This window comes from Cervus elaphus, chromosome 30 (assembly GCF_910594005.1).
Source record: "Cervus elaphus chromosome 30, mCerEla1.1, whole genome shotgun sequence".
NCBI lineage: Eukaryota > Metazoa > Chordata > Mammalia > Artiodactyla > Cervidae > Cervus > Cervus elaphus.
In genome coordinates this window covers 72,750,980-72,773,634 of record NC_057844.1, presented here as the reverse complement: position 1 = coordinate 72,773,634, position 22,655 = coordinate 72,750,980, and the positions used below count along the sequence as shown (strand labels likewise).

The 22,655-nt window shown below is 37.7% G+C and overlaps 1 protein-coding gene across 2 annotated transcripts in view; it reads left to right on the top strand.

Annotated features, from left to right (window-relative positions):
- The first annotated feature begins 8,077 nt into the window (after window positions 1–8,077).
- Window positions 8,078–22,655, top strand: part of UGGT2 (UDP-glucose glycoprotein glucosyltransferase 2) — a 137,453-nt gene continuing 122,875 nt past the window's right edge. Inside the window, exons 1-3 of one of the 2 annotated variants that reach the window (XM_043892451.1) lie at window positions 8,078–8,386; window positions 15,516–15,598; window positions 21,549–21,679. In XM_043892451.1, the coding sequence (XP_043748386.1) occupies window positions 8,235–8,386; window positions 15,516–15,598; window positions 21,549–21,679 (366 nt within the window). In that variant the 5' untranslated portion in view covers window positions 8,078–8,234. The remainder of the gene's footprint in view (window positions 8,387–15,515; window positions 15,599–21,548; window positions 21,680–22,655) is intronic. The other variant, XM_043892452.1, reaches the window with a different exon arrangement.

Below are 22,655 nucleotides of genomic sequence, written 5' to 3'. Positions count from 1 at the left end.
GATTTTTTAGCATTTTCAGCTTCAAATATAACAGATTCAAGATAACAGTCATACTAAATTTTGATATTTTGTTACATTTTAATAACAGTATTTTTAAAATAAACTCATGTCTTAACTTACAGCCATCTGACTTTCAAGTGATTTTTCAACCAATTAAACCCACATTACCTGCTGAGCCATTGAGGAAGCCCAATATGAATTTCTATATGATCCAGTAATTTCACTTCTAGGTATATATTTATATTTATATATCTGGGTATATATTTATGTATCCAAAAAATTGAAAACAGTGTATCTAAGAGACACCCACGTTCATAGCAGCACTAGTCACAATAGCCAAAAGATGAAAGCCTCCCTCATATCCAACAGATGGAAGGATAAACAAATGTGTATAAATACAGTGGAATATTATTCAGCCTTAGAAAAATAGGAAACTTTGACATGTTCTACATCACAGATGAACCTTGAGGACATTATGCTGAATGAAGTAAGCCAGCCATAAAATGACAAATACTGCATAATTCCACTTATATGAGGTTTCTAGAGTAGGCAGATCCATATAGAGAGAAAGTAGAATGGTAGTGAGAAGACCAGGAATGCGGGAGCAGGGTGAGCTGGGGTTTAATGGGTATAAGAGTTTCAGTTTTGCAAGATGAAAAAGTTCTGGAGATGGGCTGTGCAACAATGTGAATATACTTACTACTGAACTGTACACTTAAGAATGGTTGAGATGATAAATTTTATATATGTGCATTTTACCACAATTAAAAAAACACTTCTGCCAGTTGTAGCATCTGATGAAGTTACATATTCACTGAAGTGGGACTTTCTAGGGTGTTTGATTCAATAGACAAATTCTGAAATGTTTGTTTAAAATTAATTTCATTGCTTTATAGTCATTTGGGATATGCATCTCATTGAAATCACTGAAAATAATTGACAACCTGAAAGAATGTAGAGAAGTTACAATTCTATTCCATTCCTCACTGAACATTCAATATATATTAGTTGAGCACTTATTATAAGCTAAACTGGAGATAAATGGTGACTAAGACATTATCTCTATATCCTAGTAAAATTTTAAAATGCATGGACTTCCCTGTCAGACTAGCGGCAAAAGAATGAAAGTGAATTCCAACTAAAAGTTATACAATTCACATTAAACAGAATACATAAATGGGTTGCTAAGCTAAGAAAAGGGAAAATAATTTTAAGAATAAGGAAAATGGTAATGCGATTGAGAACAAAGGTGTATATGGGTATGATGGGATCAGAGTGTTAAGTTTTTCAATTTTTTTTTTTTAATGCAAGGAAAATAAAAATACCTATAGAAAGATTCTCTAAAAACTTAGCCATTCCAAAAAAAAAAAAAAACTTAGCCATTCCAGGAGAGGGTATTTCTAAACAACATGGCAGGCTTTAGAACATCAGCAGAGGATCTTCCAGGAAATGAGAAAACATAGACAATATTCAATTATGGGATTCCTTGGTGGCTCAGACAGTAAAGAATCTACCTGCAATACAGGAGACCCAGGTTTGATCCCTGGGTTGGGAAGATACCCTGGAGAAGGAAATAGCCACCCACTCCAGTATTTTTGCCGGGAGAATTCCATGGACAGACGGACCTGGCAGGCTACAGTCCATGCATGCTAAGTCAGTTCAGTCGTGTCTGACTCTTTGCAACCCTGTAGACTGTAGCCCGCTAGGCTCCTCTGTCCATGGGGATTCTCCTGGCAAGAATACTAGAGTGGGTTGCCATTTCTGACTCCAGGGGATCTTCCTGACCCAGGGATCAAACCTACATCTCATGTCTCCTGCATTGGCAGGAAGGTTTTTACCACTATCACCATGGGGAGGCCCATGGGGCCACAAATTTCACATTTAAAATCTAAAGTCTTTCAAGCAGTGTATATGTGAGGAATTTCATCTTAATTTTGCAGGCAATGAAGAAGCATCAGGGTTTTTTAAGGAAGACATTGACATAATTCATTTTGCGGCTTTTTATTTCACTTTGTAAAAATTATGAACCATGTCACCAAAAAGTAAGACCCATGTACCCACCACCTTTCCTAAGACTTAGACTACTACCATTATCTTTAAGAAAGCTCTCCGTGGGCTCATCTTTGATCTTATCTTTTTTCTTACCCAGAGTTCATAAATATACTGAATTTTGTGTTAATCATTCCCTTACTTTCATTAGTTTGGATGTATCCCTAAAGTTTATGTTATCAGGTACTATCTCAATTTGAACCCCATGTAATTGATTCTTTGTACATGTATTCTTTGATGACTTGCTTTTTCATGGACATGTTTTTGAGATTCATCTATGTTTACCTATATAGTTGTGACTCTATTGTCACTGTTAGTATTCCGTTGAATGAATGAACCACAATTTATTTTATCATTCTACTTCAGTGGATATTTGAGCTGCATCCAGTTTTGTTGTTTTTACCAAGAATAATTCTATGAGCTTTCTTGCATAAATTTCCATAAAACTTTCTTTAAAGCAAAGGTGGACACACTGTAGCTCACGGGCCAAATATGTATAACCCAAGAGTTACATATTTTTTTAATTTTTAAAAAAGCAAAAGAAGATTATTTGTGATATGTGAAAATAGGGAGTAGAGTCCATAGTAAAGTTCTTTGGAACACATCCCCATCCATTGTTTTACATATGGTCTATGGTTGCATTCATGCTACAATGACAGGGCTGATATCTAAGTCATTTATAATTTCCTCAAAGTGTAGTCACACCAACTATTCTGGGAGGCTTTTCTTGAGATAGTCTCTTCCTTTAATTCCTGTCAGTATTACTAAAATGTGCCAGAACTTCAGATCTTGTCACATAAAACTTCTTACTAGTTACTTTTTACGAACTGCACTATTACATACCTTTCTAACCAAATGACAATATTTCATGACAAATGTAAAGTAGCTGCTGTACATATGCCTATTTTTGTGGTTGAAAATCATGACAATGTACTTCAGATGCTTCCTTGGTGATTGAAAGAATTTGCACAGCTTCTTAAAGGGCTAGATTTAAACAGGAAATAATTATAATGGGAAAATTTACTAAAGCTGTTCATTTGTTTATTGATTCAACAAGATTTCTCTAAAATGTATCTTAAGGAGTTTCATAAAATTTATTAACTTTTCTCTTGTAATAAATATACCAATATATGTTCGTGTATCCTTACTATGGCCTTTGAAGACATTAAACATTTTACCTCAGTATTTTTTCCAATTTTTGATGTAATCACCTTCCCATAGATGATATACAATTTATCTTGAAGGAAATAATGAGTTTGTGCATATAACTGTACAAACTTCTACTAGAAGATGTAAAACTAGAATATACATTTCTTTGTCTTCCACCAACACCATTCAATCCTGACTATTTTGTTGAAGAAACAAATTTAGCAAACTTTGAATACATAATCATAAAACACTGACCATATATATAAGAATAGAAAGCTGTTAAACAGCAGGTTTAAAGTTCTAATATAATCCCCCAAATAAATAATGTAAAAATTACTTATTTCACATACTTAATTTGCTGTTTGAAAATTTCATCAAACATTCCTGAAATCACACATTTGTGAAGCATTTGTCATCTCTTTTAAATAAAATATACAAACATATAAAAATCAAACCTACTGCTGATACTTAAAGGAAACTAAACTATTACTAATTTGATTATGTGTGGGTGCTTAGTCACTCAGTCGTGTCCGATTCTTTGAGACCTTATATATTGTAATCCACCAGGTTCCTCCATCCATGGGAATTTTCCAGGCAAGAATACTGGAGTGAGTAGCCATGCCCTCCTCCAGGGGATCTTTCCAACCCAGGGATCGAAGCCAGGTCTCCCACATTGAAGATGGATTCTTTACCGTCTAAGCCACCAGGGAAGCCCCAAAATACTGGAGTGTGTAGCCTATCCCTTCTCCAGGGGATCTTCCTGACCCAGGAATCGAATCAGATTCTCCTACGTTGCAGGTGGATTCTTTACCAGTTGAGATACCAGGGAAGCCCAGTTTGATTATGATCTGGGCGTGATCTTGCTTAGGGAAGAAAAGCATAACAAATCAGTAACCAAGTCTATAAATTCTTCCCATCTGGAATGAAGGGCAAGATTTCAGTTACCTGTAATCAACTGTGTCCAAAACATTAAACAGAAAATTTCAGAAATAAGTAATTCATAAGTTTTAAGTCTCACTCCATTCCCGACAGTGGGATGAAATCTTGAGCCATCCCAGCCAAGAGGTGAATCAGCCTTTTGTCCAGTGAATCCAGCCAATTAGTCACTTAGTAACTGTCTGGCTCATTAGATCAACGGTTGGGATATCGTAGTGCTTTACACTCACATACACACACTCTATATGACTTAATAACGGCCCCAAAGCATAAGAGTAGTGATGTTGGCAAATCACATATGCCAAAGAGAAGCCATAAAGTGCCTCCTTTCAGTGCAAAGGTGAAAGTTCGTGCCCAAATAAGGAGAAAAAAATCACATATACTGCTGACAACATGAGGCTGCTAACATCTACGGTAAGAATGAATCTACTGTTCGGGAAATTGTGAAGAAGGAAAGAGAAATTTATGCTAGAAATTGCAGCTAGTCACATCTGAAGCTGCAAAAGTTATGGCCATGGTGCCTGATGAATAGTTAAGGTGGAAAAGGCTTTATATTTGTATAATAAGGTATTTTGAGAAGGAGATAGCACCTTAATATAACTTTTATCATAGTATGCTGTTATAATTATTCTATTGTATTATGGGTTATTGTTGTCAATCTCTGTGTCTAATTTACTTCAAGTATGCATGTATAAGAAAAATATAGTATAATGGGAGTACTATCAATGGTTTCAGGCATTCGCTGGAAGTCTTGGAAAATAACCACCAAGGATAAGGGGAAATTGTTGTATTTAAGATACTTAAATTAACAAATGTGAATAGGGTCTTTTTTAATAAAAGAAATCTGGAAGATGTAGGAGTGATAATTTTAAAAAGCTGCTGTAGCTCTGAGACTTTATTTAGGTGGAAAAAATTAAAGTTTTATTCTACTTACTATGTGATAATTTGGCAGTAACTTTATCCTTACAGAGCACCACTATTTTCATTAAATAAGTATAGCCTATGCTGTCTAAAAAAAGTCAATATGATTTATTCTATGAAACACAATATTCTTATTATATAGCACTCATTAATCACTTCTTCCACATACAATGAAAACAGCTAATGTCATCAATTTTCACTTATATTACCCCAATGTGAATAACTTTGAATAACATTTTGCTAAGCAACATTAAAATACAATTGTGTCCCTGAACTGCATTCAGTTCACAGCCAATCTGTGCCAAAGGATTATGGATAATAAAGGTTGGAATACTCTGTTGCTCCACTAACTTGAGTGACCTTTCTGAGTCACTTAATTTTTGCATTTTAAAAGTTTTTCTATCTGTCCTTAGAAATGACATATAAAAGAGACCTCAAAGTTGGTTCACAACCTCAGGAGTTCCCCAGGTGAAATTAGAATCTGGCCCCCATATACAGACGCCAAAGAGAGACCAGAGAATTAGAAAGACCACTCCAGATCAGTAGGTGGCAGTTTTCATCAGCAAGGGAACTTACACACCAGGCTTGTCTTGGGTAGCTACAAGATGAGTCAAACTCTGCACCCACCTGCTAGAATCTTAAAAATTCATAGACACCTTAGTGGGGTTCAGGCATGGATATAGTCCAGATGGTCTCAATAACACTATTTTCTCAAGGCTGCTTCCTTAGAGCGGTTCCTAGCATGGGAACAGTGGGTGAAATGTACATCCAGGGACAGGGTAGGGGTTAGGTGTCTCTGATTGACCAGGTCATGCTTAAAGATCAGCTGGTGGTCATGTCCTCTTGGTGACCTTCTCCAACATTTAAATATCATTTAGTCCTACTCTTTCTTTTGTTTTGCAGTAGAGGAATGCCCAGGAATGACCTGTCTGAGGAATATTTCAAATCCATTTATGTGTCTAGGAAAATACTATAAAAACTAAAATGTATAATATTTATGTAAACAAATAGCCCTGCACTTGATTAATTTCATTCTCTTTAAAAGAGAAATGTAGTATTCCTTACTATCCTGAACTCAAATGTACTGGAATGTTTAATAATATATGTTTTAGTAGTATTCTTTAATACTACTAGTATGTTTTAGTGTATTCCATGTGACTTTTTATATGGTGAATCATTTCTTAAAGATTTGCAACCCATCAGATATGCTGATATTTGACATTCACTGCCAATAGTTTATTTCCTTTATCCCACAATCTCAGTCAAAAATTCAGTCCAAAAATAAGTGGAAATGAGGAGTTAATTAAATGTTTGTGAAGGGTTCATAATATATATATTTTTCTTATGCTCTATGAATAGAAATAAAGTTTCTTACTCATCTGCCTTAGATTTCTGCCTACTGACCCATAAAACAGGAACTCTTCAATATTTATTTAGCCTCAATAACATGTACTATGCTAGGTACTGCAAGAGATGCTAAAAATGAATAAGGCATGAGCCCCCAGGGAATATATCATCTCTAGGAGGAGAGTAAATAAGCACTGTATTCAAATTCTAAAGTGAGAATTATAAGTGGTATATGGCAGTTAAAATAAAGAACTTGTGGGAATTTAGAGGAGGGATAGATCATACCAAGTGGGAGAAATCAGGAAATGAAGGCTAACCTCAGGAAGTGAGACCTGAATAGAATTTCCAGAGCAAGGTCCTCCAAGGAACCAGAATGCTTACAAGGATGAGGGGAAAAGAAAAAGTGGAATGATCATGTTTCAGCAACTTGAAGAGACCCAGATTCCCTGTAGTGCAAAAGAGTAAGGGGGGAAAAAGGAATGAACCACGTGCAACCCCTAAGCTAGTTATCCTGGCTGCTGCTTCTATTTACCATATATTGTAATATATATAATAAATTTACTCTCTTCTGAATAGAAAAAGGATCATTCCTGACTAGAAGCCAGAATCTTGAGGCTCCAGCCCTGCCCAGTTAAATAAAACTGAATATTTTGAGTTGTTGAGTCATACCTACTGGAAAAACAGTTAACTCTGCTCCAAGGCTTTGTCATTGAACTGGATGGACTAAATTCAAGAGTTTGGGGGTCAGACAGTCCTTGATTGAAAGTGAGTTTCAATCACAGCTGACAATGATTTTGGCTGATAATGACAAGAGCAACTATCACTTTTCTATGCATTTTCACCTGTTTTTTCTCTAAACTAGCTCTTCTGAAAACTTCAATGTGCACAGATATCACGTGAGGTGCCTGTTACGCCAGGGGTTTGGATTCAATAGGGTTGAGGTGGGGCCTGAGATTCTGCATTTCTAATGAGCTCACAGGTAATGCTGATGCTTCAAGTATGTGGACCACTTTTGAGGACGAGAGGCTTTTGCACAGCTCCCAGACAGCAGAATCAGCATTACCTGGGAACTTGATGGCTATGAAATGCAGATTATCAGACCCCCGCCCAGACCTACTGAATCAGAAACACTGGGATGAGACCCAGTACCTTGTGTTTTAACAAGCCCTCCAGGTGATGTCACCGCTTTTCGAACACACTCGAAGCAGCTGGCGGGAAGGCTGGGTAAAATACTACTTATTGAAGACAGAAACTCACCCCCAGATAGTCGCCTGTAACTGGTGCGTGGTGTGGTCTGGGCAACGGGCTGTCTAAAAGCTCTACCAGGTGACTCAGATATGCAATAAAATTTGAGAATCCCACGAGGGAGGTATTTAACTTTTGGCAGGCCTTCTTTTCCGCTTATGTAAATATCCATGCTGTGGATAATATCCACGCTGATTCCTTCCTTCGCGTCCAGATTTTGCCGTCTTGAGCCACACTTAGTCGGTCAAAATCCCACTTCAGTCTCCCCTCCCGGTGTCCCACATCTTCGGTCCGAGAGCCTGAGGTCCCGGGGGCGGGACCCGCCAGGACACCAGCCAAGCTCCGCACTCCGGCGCCGCCTTGCACCTACGTGGCCCAGGGGTCCGCCCTCGGGGGCTCCCGGGACGGCGCCGGAGCGCTCGACGCATGCGCTTGGCGCCCGCCAGGCCCCGGCCCGTGTAACGGACTCGCGCTCCCCCCACCGGAAGTGGGCGGTCGCGCTACGGGAGGAGCCGGCGGTAGCGTGGCGGCTGCGGGCTGAGGGCGCGGGGCTGAGGGCGCGGGGCTCGTGCTTCCCTGGACGCACCATGGCAAAGGCCGCCGGCGTAGTGCGGCTGCTCCTGGGCTTCACGGCGCTCTGGCTCTCGCTGCTCGGAGCCCGGACGGCCTCCGCGTCCAAGGCGGTGACGGCCCACTTGGCCGCCAAGTGGCCCGAGACCCCGCTGCTGCTGGAGGCCAGGTGAGGGAGTGCGGGCCGGACCCTCAGCCGAGCCCGCGCGGAGGGAGGGTTCGGCGGGGCTGTGGGCGCCCGGGGACCTCGACGGCGCCTCAGACGCTTGACCCTGGGAGCATCACCTCCTCCGCTTGCTACCCTGGGCGCCGCACTCAGTTGCGGCTCTTTCCCCCCCTCCATTCCTTCTTTGCCTCACCCACGGGTTTGAAAACTTTTAATTCCTTTGGATTTTCTTAGCATTTACGTGAGAGAAAAGGAAGACTGGGAGGTGGACTGTGGTGTTCAGTGCAAGCTCTTCAATTGATGGAGGCAGTTCTAGTTTTTAGGAACCGGTATTTGAAGCACCTAATTTCATACGATGGCTTTCTGTGGAGAAGAGAGCGTCCCAAAGCTCTGACTTCTTTCTGAATCTCCTCAGCTGGAGTTAGTGTATAAGGTATCATGTACCTTATGTGGAGAAACAAAACTGGGAGATAATGAATTTTAATCTTAGTATTCCAGTAGTTAAAATTTGAAAGGTTTTTTTTTCCTTTTTTAACCGGCCTGAAGTTGTTTTGTTTTGTTGGCGTGAAGTTTTTAATGCCAGTTGCTTTTGTATTAATACTTCATCAGAGCCATAGCTTTTGGTTCCAGAGTCTTCATCACCTTCGTGATGTTGCATATATATGAAAACAGATTTTTTAACATTGAGCTATAATTTATGTAATTATTATATTATTATTATAAATTATAATTTATGTAATTATTATGTAAGGTATTAGTTTCAGGTGTGCAACATAATGACCTGATAATGTGTTCACATGGTGTGAAATTATCACCATGGACATAAGTCCAGTTAACATCTGTCACAACACATAATTACAAAGATTTCTTTTCTTGTGATGAGAACTTTGAAGATCTCTCTTGGCAGCTTTCCAATATGCAGTTCTTTACCTATAGTCACCATGCTTGACCGATTATTTATATTGTAGCCAAAAATTTGCACGTTTTGACCACCTTCACTCATTTCTGCCGCCTCCCTGCTTCTGGCACCCAATCTGTTCGCTGTGTAGGAGCTCATTTCCTTACTGTTATGTTTGTTTTAAGATTTCATAGGGTATTTGTCTCTGACTTATTTCACTGAGCAAAATTCCCTCAGGTCTGTCCAAGTTCTCACAAATAGCAGTATTTTTTTTTTTTTATGGCTGAATAATACTCGTGTGTGTGTGTACATTTTCTGCACTCTCCAACAGCCCCAAATGCTTATCCAGCGTCCCGCACAATTTCCCTGATAAGGGGAACTGACCCCTGCTTCGGGTCCCCCACCCACCCATGTGCAGGTGCAGTCCTGCTCACTCTCCTTTTTTTCCGCTTCTCCTTTCATCCTGCCAAATTTTGCATGGATCTGTATATTCCTTTCTAGTGATCAGGGACGCTTGCCCATTCTCAGCTGATGTTCTGCAAGATCTTCGGTATCTGAAGGGGTATTCCTGATGCATCCATGGAGAGAGATGCACTCCACATCCACCTGCTCCTCTGCCATCTTCCTGTCTCTACATTTTCTGTATTCTTTTATCATTCAGTGGATTCTCAGGTTGTTAAGATATCTTGGCCATTGTCAATAATGCTGCACTGAAGATAGGACTACCTGTATTTTAGTTACAGTGTTTTTCACCCAGAATTGGAATTGCTGGATCATATGATAGTTTGTAAAAATTTTTGATGAACCTCCAAACTGTTTTCCATAGTGGCCGTACCTGTTTACATAACCAGCAAGGGTGCACATGGATTCCTTTTTCTCCACAGCCTCACCACACTTGTTATCGCTCTTTTATATTTATATAATTATATATACATATACTTTTATTTATTATTGGCTCTACTAAGTCTTTATTGCTGCATGGGCTTTTTTGTAGTTCCTGGGCTCTAGAGCACGGGCTTAATAGTTGTCATGCACAGGCTTAGTTGCTCCACCGCACGTGGGGTCTTCCCAGATCAGGGATCAAATGGATGCCTCCTGCATTGGTGGATGGATTCTTTACCACTGAGCCACCAGGCAAGCCTATCTCTTTGGGTTTTGTTGTTGTTGTTGTATATGGCCTTTATTATGTTGAGAAGAGATAGGCTGCCCACTCCAGTATCCTTGGTCTTCCATGGTGGCTTAGACTATAAAGAATCTGCCTGCAATGGGAAAGACCTGGGTTCGATCCCCTGGAGGAGGACTTGGCAACCCACTCCACTTTTCTTGCCTGGAATCCCCATGGACAGAGAAGCCTGGTAGGCTACAGTCCATGGGGTCGCAAAGGGTCAGACATGACTGAGCGACTAAGCACAGCACATGTTGAGGACATTCCCTCTATACCCATTTTGAGTTTTTAATCTTGATACTGATTTTTTTCAAATGCTTTTTTTTTTTTTTTGCATCTATTGGGATGATCATGTGGTTTTATCTTTAATTTGTTAATATGGTGTTTCACATTTGTGTATTTGTGGGTATTAAATCATCCTTGCCTCCCTGGAATAGCTTGATTATGGTGTATGATCCTCTTAATGTATTGTATTCAATTTGCTAATATTTTGTTGAAGATTTTGCATTTATGTTCAGCAGGAATGTCGACCTTTAATTTTCTTTTCTTGTGTCCTTTTCTGGTTTTGGTATCAGAATAATGCTGGTCTTATAAAACAAGTTTGAGAGTGTTTTATTTTGGAAGAGTTTGAGGATTGGTATTCTTTATTTTATTTTTTAAGTTTATTTTTAATCAAAGGATAATTGCTATACAATATTGTGTTGGTTTCTGTCATACATGTTTGGTAGAATTCAACAATGAAGCTATCTGGTTCTGGACTTTTGTTTATTGGGAAGCTTTTGATTACAGATTCGGTCTCCTTATTAATAATAAGTCTGTTTGGATTTTTCTATTTCATGGGTCAGTCTTGATAAGTTGTATGTTTCTAGAAGTTTATTCATTTCTTCTAGGCTGCCCAGTTTGTTGTTGTTTAATTGTTTGTAGTAGTCTCTTATGATCCGTTGAATTTCTGTGGTATAGATACATCTGTATAGATGTTACAATATATAGATATTTAGATGTAGTATAGATATTACGATAAAACTGTTTTTATTAAACAAAATATTCTAGTTTAAAATATGTCCTATTCCTCTACCTTTTCCCCAGTTTCTTCCATACTTTGCATGGATATGGTCTCACACTCAGTTCCAAATCAGTCTAACTTCTTCCATTATTAGACTGGCAGTTGGAGTGTTTCAATTTCTACTTGCCTCAAGAGTCTGAGAATTGGAACTCCCATAGGATGCTCTAAGGAGCATCCTTAGGTTCTTCACAGTCTAGCCCCACTCTGTTGTACCATCCCCATAACTTGTAGTGAGTTGAACGGTGGCTTCCAAAAAGATATGTCCACATCCTAACCCCTGGAACCTGTGAATGTTACCTTATTTGGAAAAAGGCTCTTTGACAATGTAATCAAGGGTCTTAAGACATGATTCTTACGGATCTGGATGGATGCTAAGTCCATTACGCTTATAAGATACATAAGAGAAGACACAGGAAGACCAGGACATATGAATAGAGACAGAGATAGGATTGATGTAAGCCACAAGCCAAGGACCACCTTAAGCCTTCAGAACCTGGAAGGTTCTCCCCTAGAGCATTTGGAGGGAGTGTAGCCCTACCAATAACTTGATTTTGGACTTCTCCAGAACTGTGAGACAGTAAGTTTCTGTTGTTTTAAGTCACCAAATTTTTGATAATTTATTACAGCAGCAATAGGAAACTGATTTGCTTTTGTACCTTGAAGTAGGGTACTGCTGTAACAAATACCTGAAAATGTAGAATTACCTGTTGAATCTGACAGAAGCTGGAAGAGTTTTGAGAAGCATGGTAGAAAAAGCTTAGATTGCCTTGAGGAGACTGTTGGCAGAAATACAGAATACTGGAGTGGGTTGCCATGCCTTCCTCCAGGGGATCTTCCCAACCCAGGGATGGAACCCAGGTCTCCCACATTGCATGCGGATTCTTTACCATCTGAGCCACCAGGGAAGCCCAGGAATGCTGGATAGCCCAAGAATACTGGTAGCCTATCCCTTCTCCAGGGGATCTTCCTGACCAAGGAATCCAACCCGGGTCTCCTGCATTGAAGGTAGATTCTTATCAGCTGAGCTACCAGGGAAGCCCTAAGACACTTATAATTTAGTACTATTTGCTAGGGATGTTTATAGGCTGATGAGGCTAAATTGTTCAACACCTATACCATAACTTGAACATTTAAACTGTATTTATTCCACTGGTGTTGCTCTTATTGAAAATATTTTTTGAAATAACACTTATAATTACTGTCCGGCTCTTTAGTACATGTAAAATTATCCTCTATGGAAATTTTTTTTATCTATGTTAGAATAGATAAAATTCTTTTGAGAAGAAACCTTGTTATTTGGTGCTAAATGTTATATAAAACAAGTAAACAAACTGGAAATACCAGAATTTTGGATTTTTTTTTTTTGCTTTTAAAAATTTTGACCAAAGTAATATCTTACATTTTTGGAAGGTAAGATGCTGATTTAGATGGTCTCTCAAGGATATTTTGTCCTCTAAGAGTAATGATTGGCAAATTGACCATGAAAGTAATTCAAGAAGAGTTCTCAAAGTGTTAGAGCAGTGGTATAGTGAAGTAGTAATTGTGAGGGAATACTTTAGTAAGGTGATTACTTTGAAGGATCATACTCATATGTATAAATTCTGACATATGGAAGAAGTCTTTTTCCCATAGTTGCACAATATATGAGCATTGTCAGTAGTGTTTGGTCAAGTCAGTTAGGTAACAAGTGTTGTGCTCTACTTTTCTAAAGGTTTTGTACCATCACTTTTTGGTTACATCCTATTTAGTGTTTCCCATAGTTTCCTCTCCTTTTAGCCTTTTTGTTTGTTTATTTGCCTGTTTTAATGCCATTGAGTTGGACACCATTAATAGCAAGGGTTGCCTTGGAGTTACTGCTTTAAATTCATATGCCTGTCATGTTTAGTATGTTGATGAATTAATCAGTTTTCTCACCTCCTTTTCTGCCTTTATCTCAGACTCACAAGAATTAGTTAACTTTGCATGTGTCTTGAATGCCCTCAATACTTTCCATTTATATTAATCATTAGGTTTCAGTTCAGTTCAGTCACTCAGTCGTGTCCAACTCCTTGCGACCCCATGAATTGCAGCACGCCAGGCCTCCCTGTCCATCACCAGCTCCCGGAGTCTACCCAAACCCATGTCCATCGAGTCGGTGATGCCATCCAGCCATCTCATCCTCTGTTGTCCCCTTCTCCTCCTGCCCTCAATCTTTCCCAGCATCAGGTTCTTTTCCAATGAGTCAACTCTTCACATGACATGGCCAAAGTATTGGAGTGTCAGCTTCAGCATCAGTCCTTCCAATGAACACCCAGGACTGATCTCCTTTTGGATGGACTGGCTGGATCTCCTTGCAGTTCAAGGGACTCTCAAGAGTCTTCTCCAACACCACAGTTCAGAAGCATCAATTCTTCGGCACTCAGCTTTCTTCACCGTCCAACTCTCACATCCATACATGACTACTGGAAAAACCATAGCCTTGACTAGATGGACCTTTGTTGGCAAAGTAATGTCTCTGTTTTTAAATATGCTATCCAGGTTGGTCATAACTTTCCTTCCAAGGAGTAAGCGTCTTTTAATTTCGTGGCTGCAATCACCATCTGAAGTGATTTTGGAGCCCAAAAAAATAAAGTCAGCCACTGTTTCCACTGTTTCCCCATCTATTTTCATGAAGTGATGGGACCAGATGCCATGATCTTAGTTTTCTGAATTTTGAGCTTTAAACCAACTTTTTCACTCTCCTCCTTCACTTTCATCAAGAGGCTTTTTAGTTCCTCTTCACTCTCTGCCATAAGGGTGGGGTAGTCTGCATATCTGAGGTTATTGATATTTCTCCCAGCAATTTTGATTCCAGCTTGTGCTTCTTCCAGTCCAGCATTTCTCATGAGGTACTCTGCATATAAGTTAAAAAAGCAGGGTGACAATATACCGCCTTGACGTACTCCATTTCCTATTTGGAACCAGTCTGTTGTTCCATGTCCAGTTCTAACTGTTGCTTCCTGACCTGCATACAGGTTTCTCAAGAGACAGAAATCATTAGGTTTACTGAGGCTAAAAAAAAGAAGGTGGGCAACAGCAGAATCTGTACCATCTGTTTGATGGTTGTATCCTTTCTAGTTTAAATAGTTAGATATACTTGTTTTTGGTGTCTTGCACCTTGTTCCAAACAAGACTGAATAACCTTTCACTTATTTCACTATTTCCAAAAGGCTTTACATTGCTTTGGCTATTTTTTCTTTCCTATGCTTTTTGGATAAATGGCTTTTTTTAGGGGGTTTCCAGGCCAAAGACTTAATGCAGTGTACCAATTTTCTGTTAATTTTTTTTTTCTGTTAATTTTTTGATTAAGGTATTTTCTGTTTGAAATAAGATTGTCTACACAAATAGGTAGCTAAATAAAAATAATATTGCTTTATAAAGATGTTTATAAGACCAGGTTTTATTTTTGAAAAATAGGTTATTTTTTACCTTTTTACTTTTATATAACACTGTCTGTATTGCCATTAAATTATACCTCTCAGGGCATTTCACATGGGTGCATGCTAAATCAATACAGTCATGTCCTACTCTTTGCGACCCCATGGACTGTATGTAGGCCACCAGGCTCCTCTGTCCATGAGATTTTCCAGGCAAGGATACTGTACTGGGTTGCCATTTCTTTCTCCAGGGGATCTTCCTGACCCAGGGATCAAACCCTATATTGCCATTAAGTTATACTTCTCAGGGCATTTCACATCGAAGACAAAATAAATTATCCATTTTTTACCTAATAAAGAGGAAAAACCAAAAGTAATTTGTCATATAGTCTTTTCCAGTTATGATTATATTCCTGTAGTTTAGAATGATAACTCAGGAAGAATCATCAGTGTGTTCTCTTTTTGTATTATAGTAGATGGAAATCAGTAACCTTAGTTTTGGGAGTTTTGGTTTTTACCAGAAGTTGTAATTTGGCTCTAAAATACATTTTATAGTATCAAAATCATTTTTTAATTTCTAGCTATTAACTGATTACTTTTATTTTTAATAGTGAATTTATAGCAGAAGAAAGTAATGAAAAATTTTGGCAGTTTTTGGAAACTGTACAAGAATTAGCAATTTATAAGCAAACAGGTAGGTGTGTACATGTTTCAACTTTCCAGATACATATTTTTGTGCCTATGTTAGACATGTTTATTTTTAATGGTAATGTTTAAGTGTATATACTTAATTTAGTAAATCTAAGTATTAACTTTGAAGATATTTTAATGGAAACTATTCCAGTCATCCATTTCCAAACATATAAGGTTTTAATAATTTATTATAAGAAAACTTATAATTAGCAGCGTTTGGCTATTACATTATAATCAAGAAATAGAAATTGTTGAATTATGGTTTTCTTTTTACCTAGACTTCTTTGAAATAGTATTAGTTTTGCATGTAATAATGGTGAAAGAATTTTTTTTGCCATAATACTTTTACTCCTGAACTCTTAAAGAGATTTTTAATTTTTTCCCTTAACAAGCCAGATAACCTGTATACTTTCATTTCATCATTTAGAAAATGGGGTTAATCATTCCTACGTTTTATATGTGTGTATGTATACATATATACGTATATACATATACACACACACACACACATATACGTATGTAGTTTTAAAATGAACACATGTTTGTTACTGTGTTTCTTAGGGAATATCAGATGCTGAAATTAGATTTTAGCAGTGGAGGCTGAAAGGTTAATTATTGTTATAAGGAAAGGTTAAAAAAAAGATTAGTTTACTGTCTCTACAGAGAATAAATGATGTTAACATAAAACCCCTCAAGTGGGAATTTTCTCGCCTTTTAAGCATAGAGAAAACTTCTTAGTAGGATGATTAAGTAGTTTAGGATTTTATTCCTGAGTGTAAATGTAAGATGAACAATGGTCTTGAATGTTTTTAAGTGTTCCTTTACTAGAGCTTGTTTGGCTTAAGTGGCCTTTAAGTTCAACAATTTTATGATTTTTATGAGATAGGCTTAAGATAAAGAAAACAGACATACCTTTAATATTTTAAACTGAAATTATTTCCAAAAACAAGTAAATTACTCTTTCAAAAAACTTACTAAAAAGCTTCATTATTCAGTAACCATTATTTGAATCATGAGAGATAATATGCACTGCTTTAGATACTGAGAATACAAACATGAATAAGTGTGATCTATGTTCTCCAGACCTTGTAATATGATGGAAACAGCAGAACCACTGGTTGTACTAGTAAGTGATCACAGCTTTACTAGGGACAGATAGGTATAACATGGAAGGATATAAAGAGGTGCCTGGTCAGTATTTCAGAGAACAGGACAGTCTTTCCAGTGGTAAGTGCTGGAGTTGAGTTTGGATGACAGGATTTAGTGAAATCATAGGGAAAGGAAGACAAGCAGAAGAGACAACAGGTGTAGACTGCAAGGAGAAACTGTGACCACTTAGAAGTCTACTTGTAAAGCAATGGGAGATTGTTGGTTTTATATTTATCCCAGTTGAGCTATTTCAAATCCTAAAAGATGGTGCTATGAAAGTGCTGCACTCAATATGCCAGCAAATTTGGGAAATGCAGCACTGGCCACAGGACTGGAAAAGGTCAGTTTTCATTCCAGTCCAAAGAAAGGCAATGCCAAAGAATGCTCAAACTACCGCACAATTGCACTCATCTGACACGCTAGCAAAGCTCAAAATTCTCCAAGCCAGACTTCAACAGTGAACTGCGAACTTCCAGATGTTCAAGCTGGTTTTAAAAAGGCAGAGGAACCAGAGCTCAAATTGCCTACATCCGTTGGATTATTGAAAAAGCAAGACAGTTCCAGAAAAACATATATTTCTGCCTTATTGACTATGCCAAACCCTTTGACTGTGTGGATCACCACAAACTGAAAAATCCTGAAAGAGATGGGAATGCCAGACCACCTGACCTGCCTCTTGAGAAATCTGTATCCAGGTCAGGAAGCAACAGTTAGAACTAGACATGGACAACAGACTGGTTTCAAATAGGGAAAGGAATACGTCATGGCAGTATATTGTCACCCTGCTTATTTAACTTATACGCAGAGTACATCATGAGAAACACTGGGCTAAATGAAGCACAAGCTGGAATCAAAATTGCTGGGAGAAATAACAGTAACCTCACATATGCAGATGACACCACCCTTATGGCAGAAAGCAAAGAAGAACTAAAGAGCCTCTTGATGAAAGTGAAAGAGGAGAGTGCAAAAGTTGGCTTAAAACTCAACATTCAGAAAACTAAGATTATGGCATCTGGTCCCATCACTTCATAGATGGGGAAACAGTGACTAACTTTATTTTTTTGGGCTCCAAAATCGCTGCAGATGGTGACTGCAGCCATGCAAGCCATGTAAGTCACCAGCTTACTCCTTGGAAGAAAGGTTATGTCCAACCTAGATTGCATATTCAAAAGCAGAGACATTACTTTGCCAACAAAGGTCCATCTAGTCAAGGCTATGGTTTTTCCAGTAGTCATGTATGGATGTGAGAGTTGGACGGTGAAGAAAGCTGAGTGCCAAAAATTGATGCTTTTGAACTGTGGTGTTGGATAAGACTCTTGAGAGCCCCTTGGACTGCAAGGAGATCCAACCAGTCCATCCTAAAGGAGATCAGTCCTGGGTGTTCATTGGAAGGACTGATGCTGAAGCTGAAACTCCAATACTTTGGCTACCTGATGCGAAGAACTGACTCATTTGAAAGGACTCTGATGCTGGGAAAGATTGAAGGCGGGAGGAGAAGGGGACGACAGAGGATGAGATGGTTGGATGGCATCACCGACTCAATGGCCATGAGTTTGGGTAGACTGTGCAAGTTGGTGATGGACAGGGAGGCCTGGTGTGCTGTGATTCATGGGGTCGCAAAGAGTCAGATGTGACTGAGTGTCTGATTTTAGTTTTGCTATTTGATTTTTTTTTTTAAAAAAAAGCTAAATTAATATATCAGGTTTTCGTGATAGTTAAAAAAAAAAAACTAACACCAGATTTTCTGACTTTCACTTAACATCCTGAGTGTCCCTATCTCACATTTGTTCTTCTCAGTACATGTTTATGGACTTCATTGGTGACATTTTCTATTGGAGAAGCTGTCTTGAAAATTACTTTTATAAATTTTGAAATCTTTAAGTCGCTTAGGTTTATTAGCATATTTTATACCTAAAGGAAACATCATGTCTGGACAGACTGGAGGCAGGTCATTAACAAGTTGGAATATAAGCTCAGGAATACCTAAACCCAAACATAGGAGATGTATATATTTCAAGGTTGAATAGCTAAAATGAATTGTATTAAGGAAAAGCAAACAAACAAACATAGGAGGTATATATATTTCAAGGTTGAACAGCTAAAATGAATTGTATTAAGAATTACTAACACAAAAATATAATTCTGTTGAAGTTGTTCATAATGGTGAGAGTCAAATGCATATTGCTGCCTCATTGCTGATCTTGTTAGGCATAGGAAGAAATGGTATATATGAGGAATTAAATATGTTAAAAACTATCAGACTTCACTGAATTTGTTTTCAAGACATTATCCTAGAGGATACATTAAAACCCTTAGTTACTCATAACTTTCTAGGTTGTTGAATCTCCATGAGGCCTTTTCAATACTCTTCACTGAAGAATAATTTCAGTGATACACTTACCTAAAACAAATTGCAAATGTTGAACATTAACTTTTTGAATTCAGGTGCTAGTTTTCTGCTATTTCATGAGGACAGTTTACATTATGTACCAGCACATTAAGACTTTTTAAACATTGAATTACCTGTTTTTAAATGATTTTGTATGGTTCTGCTACAGAGTTATGTATTTATTGATGTCTCAAGATAATTAACCTGTGTTGTTTTGTGTGGTGAATCAGAAATGTCAATCAAGGTTTATCTGACTCCAGAGTCTATTTTCATTTTTCCATGTTCTCAGCATATAAAAATTCTCAAAGCCCATAAAGATTTTAATAGTTTCTACACAAGTAAAGATGTCTATATATTTTGAAGGAAAGATTTTTAGAAAAGGTTATGACATCTCTAGCTTAGTTACTTATAACTGAGAACCAGGTTTGGGGTAGGAAAATGTTTGCTGTCTGGATGTGCCACATTTGAAATGCTTGTGGAATATCCAAGTGAGGATATCCAGTAAGCTGATATGAGTGAGAGATTTAGGTTAAAAAATCTAAGCTAAAAGATAGGATTTGGAAGTTAGCAACACCAAGAAGGTAATGGCAGTTATAGGGATAAAGGATGGAATGAGAAGAAAATAGATAAAAAACACCAGTGTTTAAGAGATAACCAGAGAAGAACATGAGACAGAGTCTAAGGAGTACCAGTGGAGGTAGGCAAAAACCTAGAAAATGTGGTATCATGAAAGCCATGTTGAGTGGTAAAAGATAGATGTTATCAAATACTAAAGATGAACCAAGTAGTATAAATATTAACCTTGATCAACAGAAAAATTAGTAGTGAGTTTGAGAGCATTTTTACTGGTATAGTATTGAAAAACTATAGTAAGTTGAGGAAGTAGAGATAAAGTATTACTAAATTTTCCAGGATTGACTATGAGGCAAATACGATAAGCCAGTACCTAACCCATCAAGTGCTGCTGTGGCTTTTTTTTTTTTTAAAAAAATGAGTGATTTATGTATATTAAATGTCAATATGTAAAAAACTGAGTGAAAAGTGAAACTAAAGATGAAAGATATTGAAAGGGCAAAATCATTCTTGGCAGGTTAGTTGGTGAGCAAGGATTTAGTTGTTTTTAAACATTACCTAAAATATAAAATAGTCCAATGCATCCATGATTGTCTTGCAAGTTAAACCTAAAATACATGTTTACTTTCTGTAAACCCTTGAATCCTACATCTGTTACTACATTAGAGATACTTCGGTGGCTCAGACAGTAAAGAATCTGCCTGCAGTACAGGAGACGTGGTTTCAATCCCTGGGTCACGAAGATCCCCTGGAGGAGGGCGTGGCTACCCACTCCAGTATTCTTGCTTGGAGAATCCCATAGACAGAGGAGGTTAGCAGTTTACAGTCCATCGGGTCACAGAGAGTCAGACAGGACTGAGCAATTAACAGTGACCTTGACAAATTTTGATGTCTCTGCCTGGTACTACTCAGATTTGTTTCTGTTGACTCAGTTCTCTATTTTCATGTAAAACCAATCCATTTTGACTGATGTAGTCTTATTTTTGTTATGTGATTAAATTTTGACTATGTTATTGACCCTGTAGCTATTAGGATTTTTTAAGATCCATTTTTAAGATAATACCTCCTCTTTAGTTGCTTTTGTGTTGCTTTTACTACCAAAGCAGATCTTGCATTATTTTTTTGATTGTTGGAGGGAAATTCAGTATAACTTCCTGAAAAATCACCTGTAGTTTGTTGAAGTAGAAGTGAATGATGTCTCATATGATAAGACAGCGTCTTCTCATATGATGAGAAGTGTCTCATATGATGACTCTTTGAAATACATGGTTAGGAAAGTATTATTGGCCTTAATGAAAAGGTCTATTCACTTCTTAGATATTACTTCCATAAATGTATTAAATGTCTATTTTGTGTGACAAGAGTAGAAAGGTATAATTGAAAGGCTAGAAAAGATTCCTGCCTCAACAGCTTAGCTTAGTAGGAAGGACAGCATTAAACAAATAATTATACAAATAATTTTTAATTGCAGTTTAAGAATTGGTCTAGAGATGGTGTAGAGTCCTAAGCTGTTCTTAGTCTCCTCTTAAATTTTAAGTAGGGCCTATATCTTATCCATGTATTATAACTCCTCAGCCTGGGAGTGAATGATGTTGTCTTCCACTTAGATTTTAATGGCAAGATTATTTTAGTCTGGACTTGTATTGATTTCCTGGACTTCACTGGAAGGTACAAATGAAGTAAATAATAAAATGGAGATCTTGATTTTCCCTTTTGTTGTAACACCTTCTATTCCAAACTTAAAATATGACATTAGTTTAGTTAGCTATACACTGAGAGATGTGCTAATGTGTTGAAATACAAAATACTAACATCCTTTTCTTTTGAATTCTTTTTACAGAATCAGATTATTCTTACAACAACTTAATCCTGAAGAAAGCGGGACAATTTTTGGACAATTTACATATCAATCTCTTAAAGTTTGCTTTCTCTATAAGGGCATACTCTCCAACTATACAGATGTTTCAACAAGTATGTAAAAATACCCAGACTGTATTTGACAAAGAAGCATACTAGAAACATAACTAAATTTCTTAATGTGAATATCTTTAGTTAAAAAAGATCTACAAATTTATTATACCTGGTTCCATAGCCTATCATTGATTGTATTTTCATTGTTACCATTGATTATAATTAAATATTTCATGTAATTTTATAGTTACTTGATATATACAAAAAGGCAAAATGGTTGTCTGAGGAGGCCTTACAAATAGCTGTGAAAACAAGAGAAGCGAAAGGCAAATGAGAAAAGGAAAGATATATCCATTTCAATGTAGAGTTCCAAAGAACAGCAAAGAAAGATAAGAAAGCCTTCCTCAGTGATCAGTGCAAAGAAATAGAGGAAAACAATAGAATGGGAAAGACCAGAGATCTCTTCAAGAAAATTAGAGATTCCAAGGGAACTTTCCATGCAAAGATGGGCATGATAAAGGACAGAAGTGGTATGGACCTAACAGAAGCAGAAGATATTAAGAAGAGGTGGCAAGAATACACAAAGAACTATACAAAAAGTTTCTTCACCACCCAGATAACCACGATGATGTGATCACTCACCTAGAACCAGACATCCTAGAATGTGAAGTCAAGTGGGCCTTAGGAAGCATCACTACGAACAAAGCTAGTGGAGGTAATGGAATTCCAATTGAGCTATTTCAAATCCTAAAACATGATGTTGTGAAAGTGTTGCACTCAATATGCCAGCAAATTTGGAAAACTCAGCAGTGGCCACAGGACTGGAAAAGGTCAGTTTTCATTCCAATCCCAAAGAAAGGCAATGCCAAAGAATGCTCTAACTACCGCACAATTGCACTCATCTTACACACTAGCAAAGTAATGCCCAAAATTCTTCAAGTCAGACTTCAAGAGTACATGAACCGTGAACTTCCAGATATTCAAGCTAAATTTAGAAAAGGCAGAGGAACTGCGATCAAATTCCCAACATCCGCTG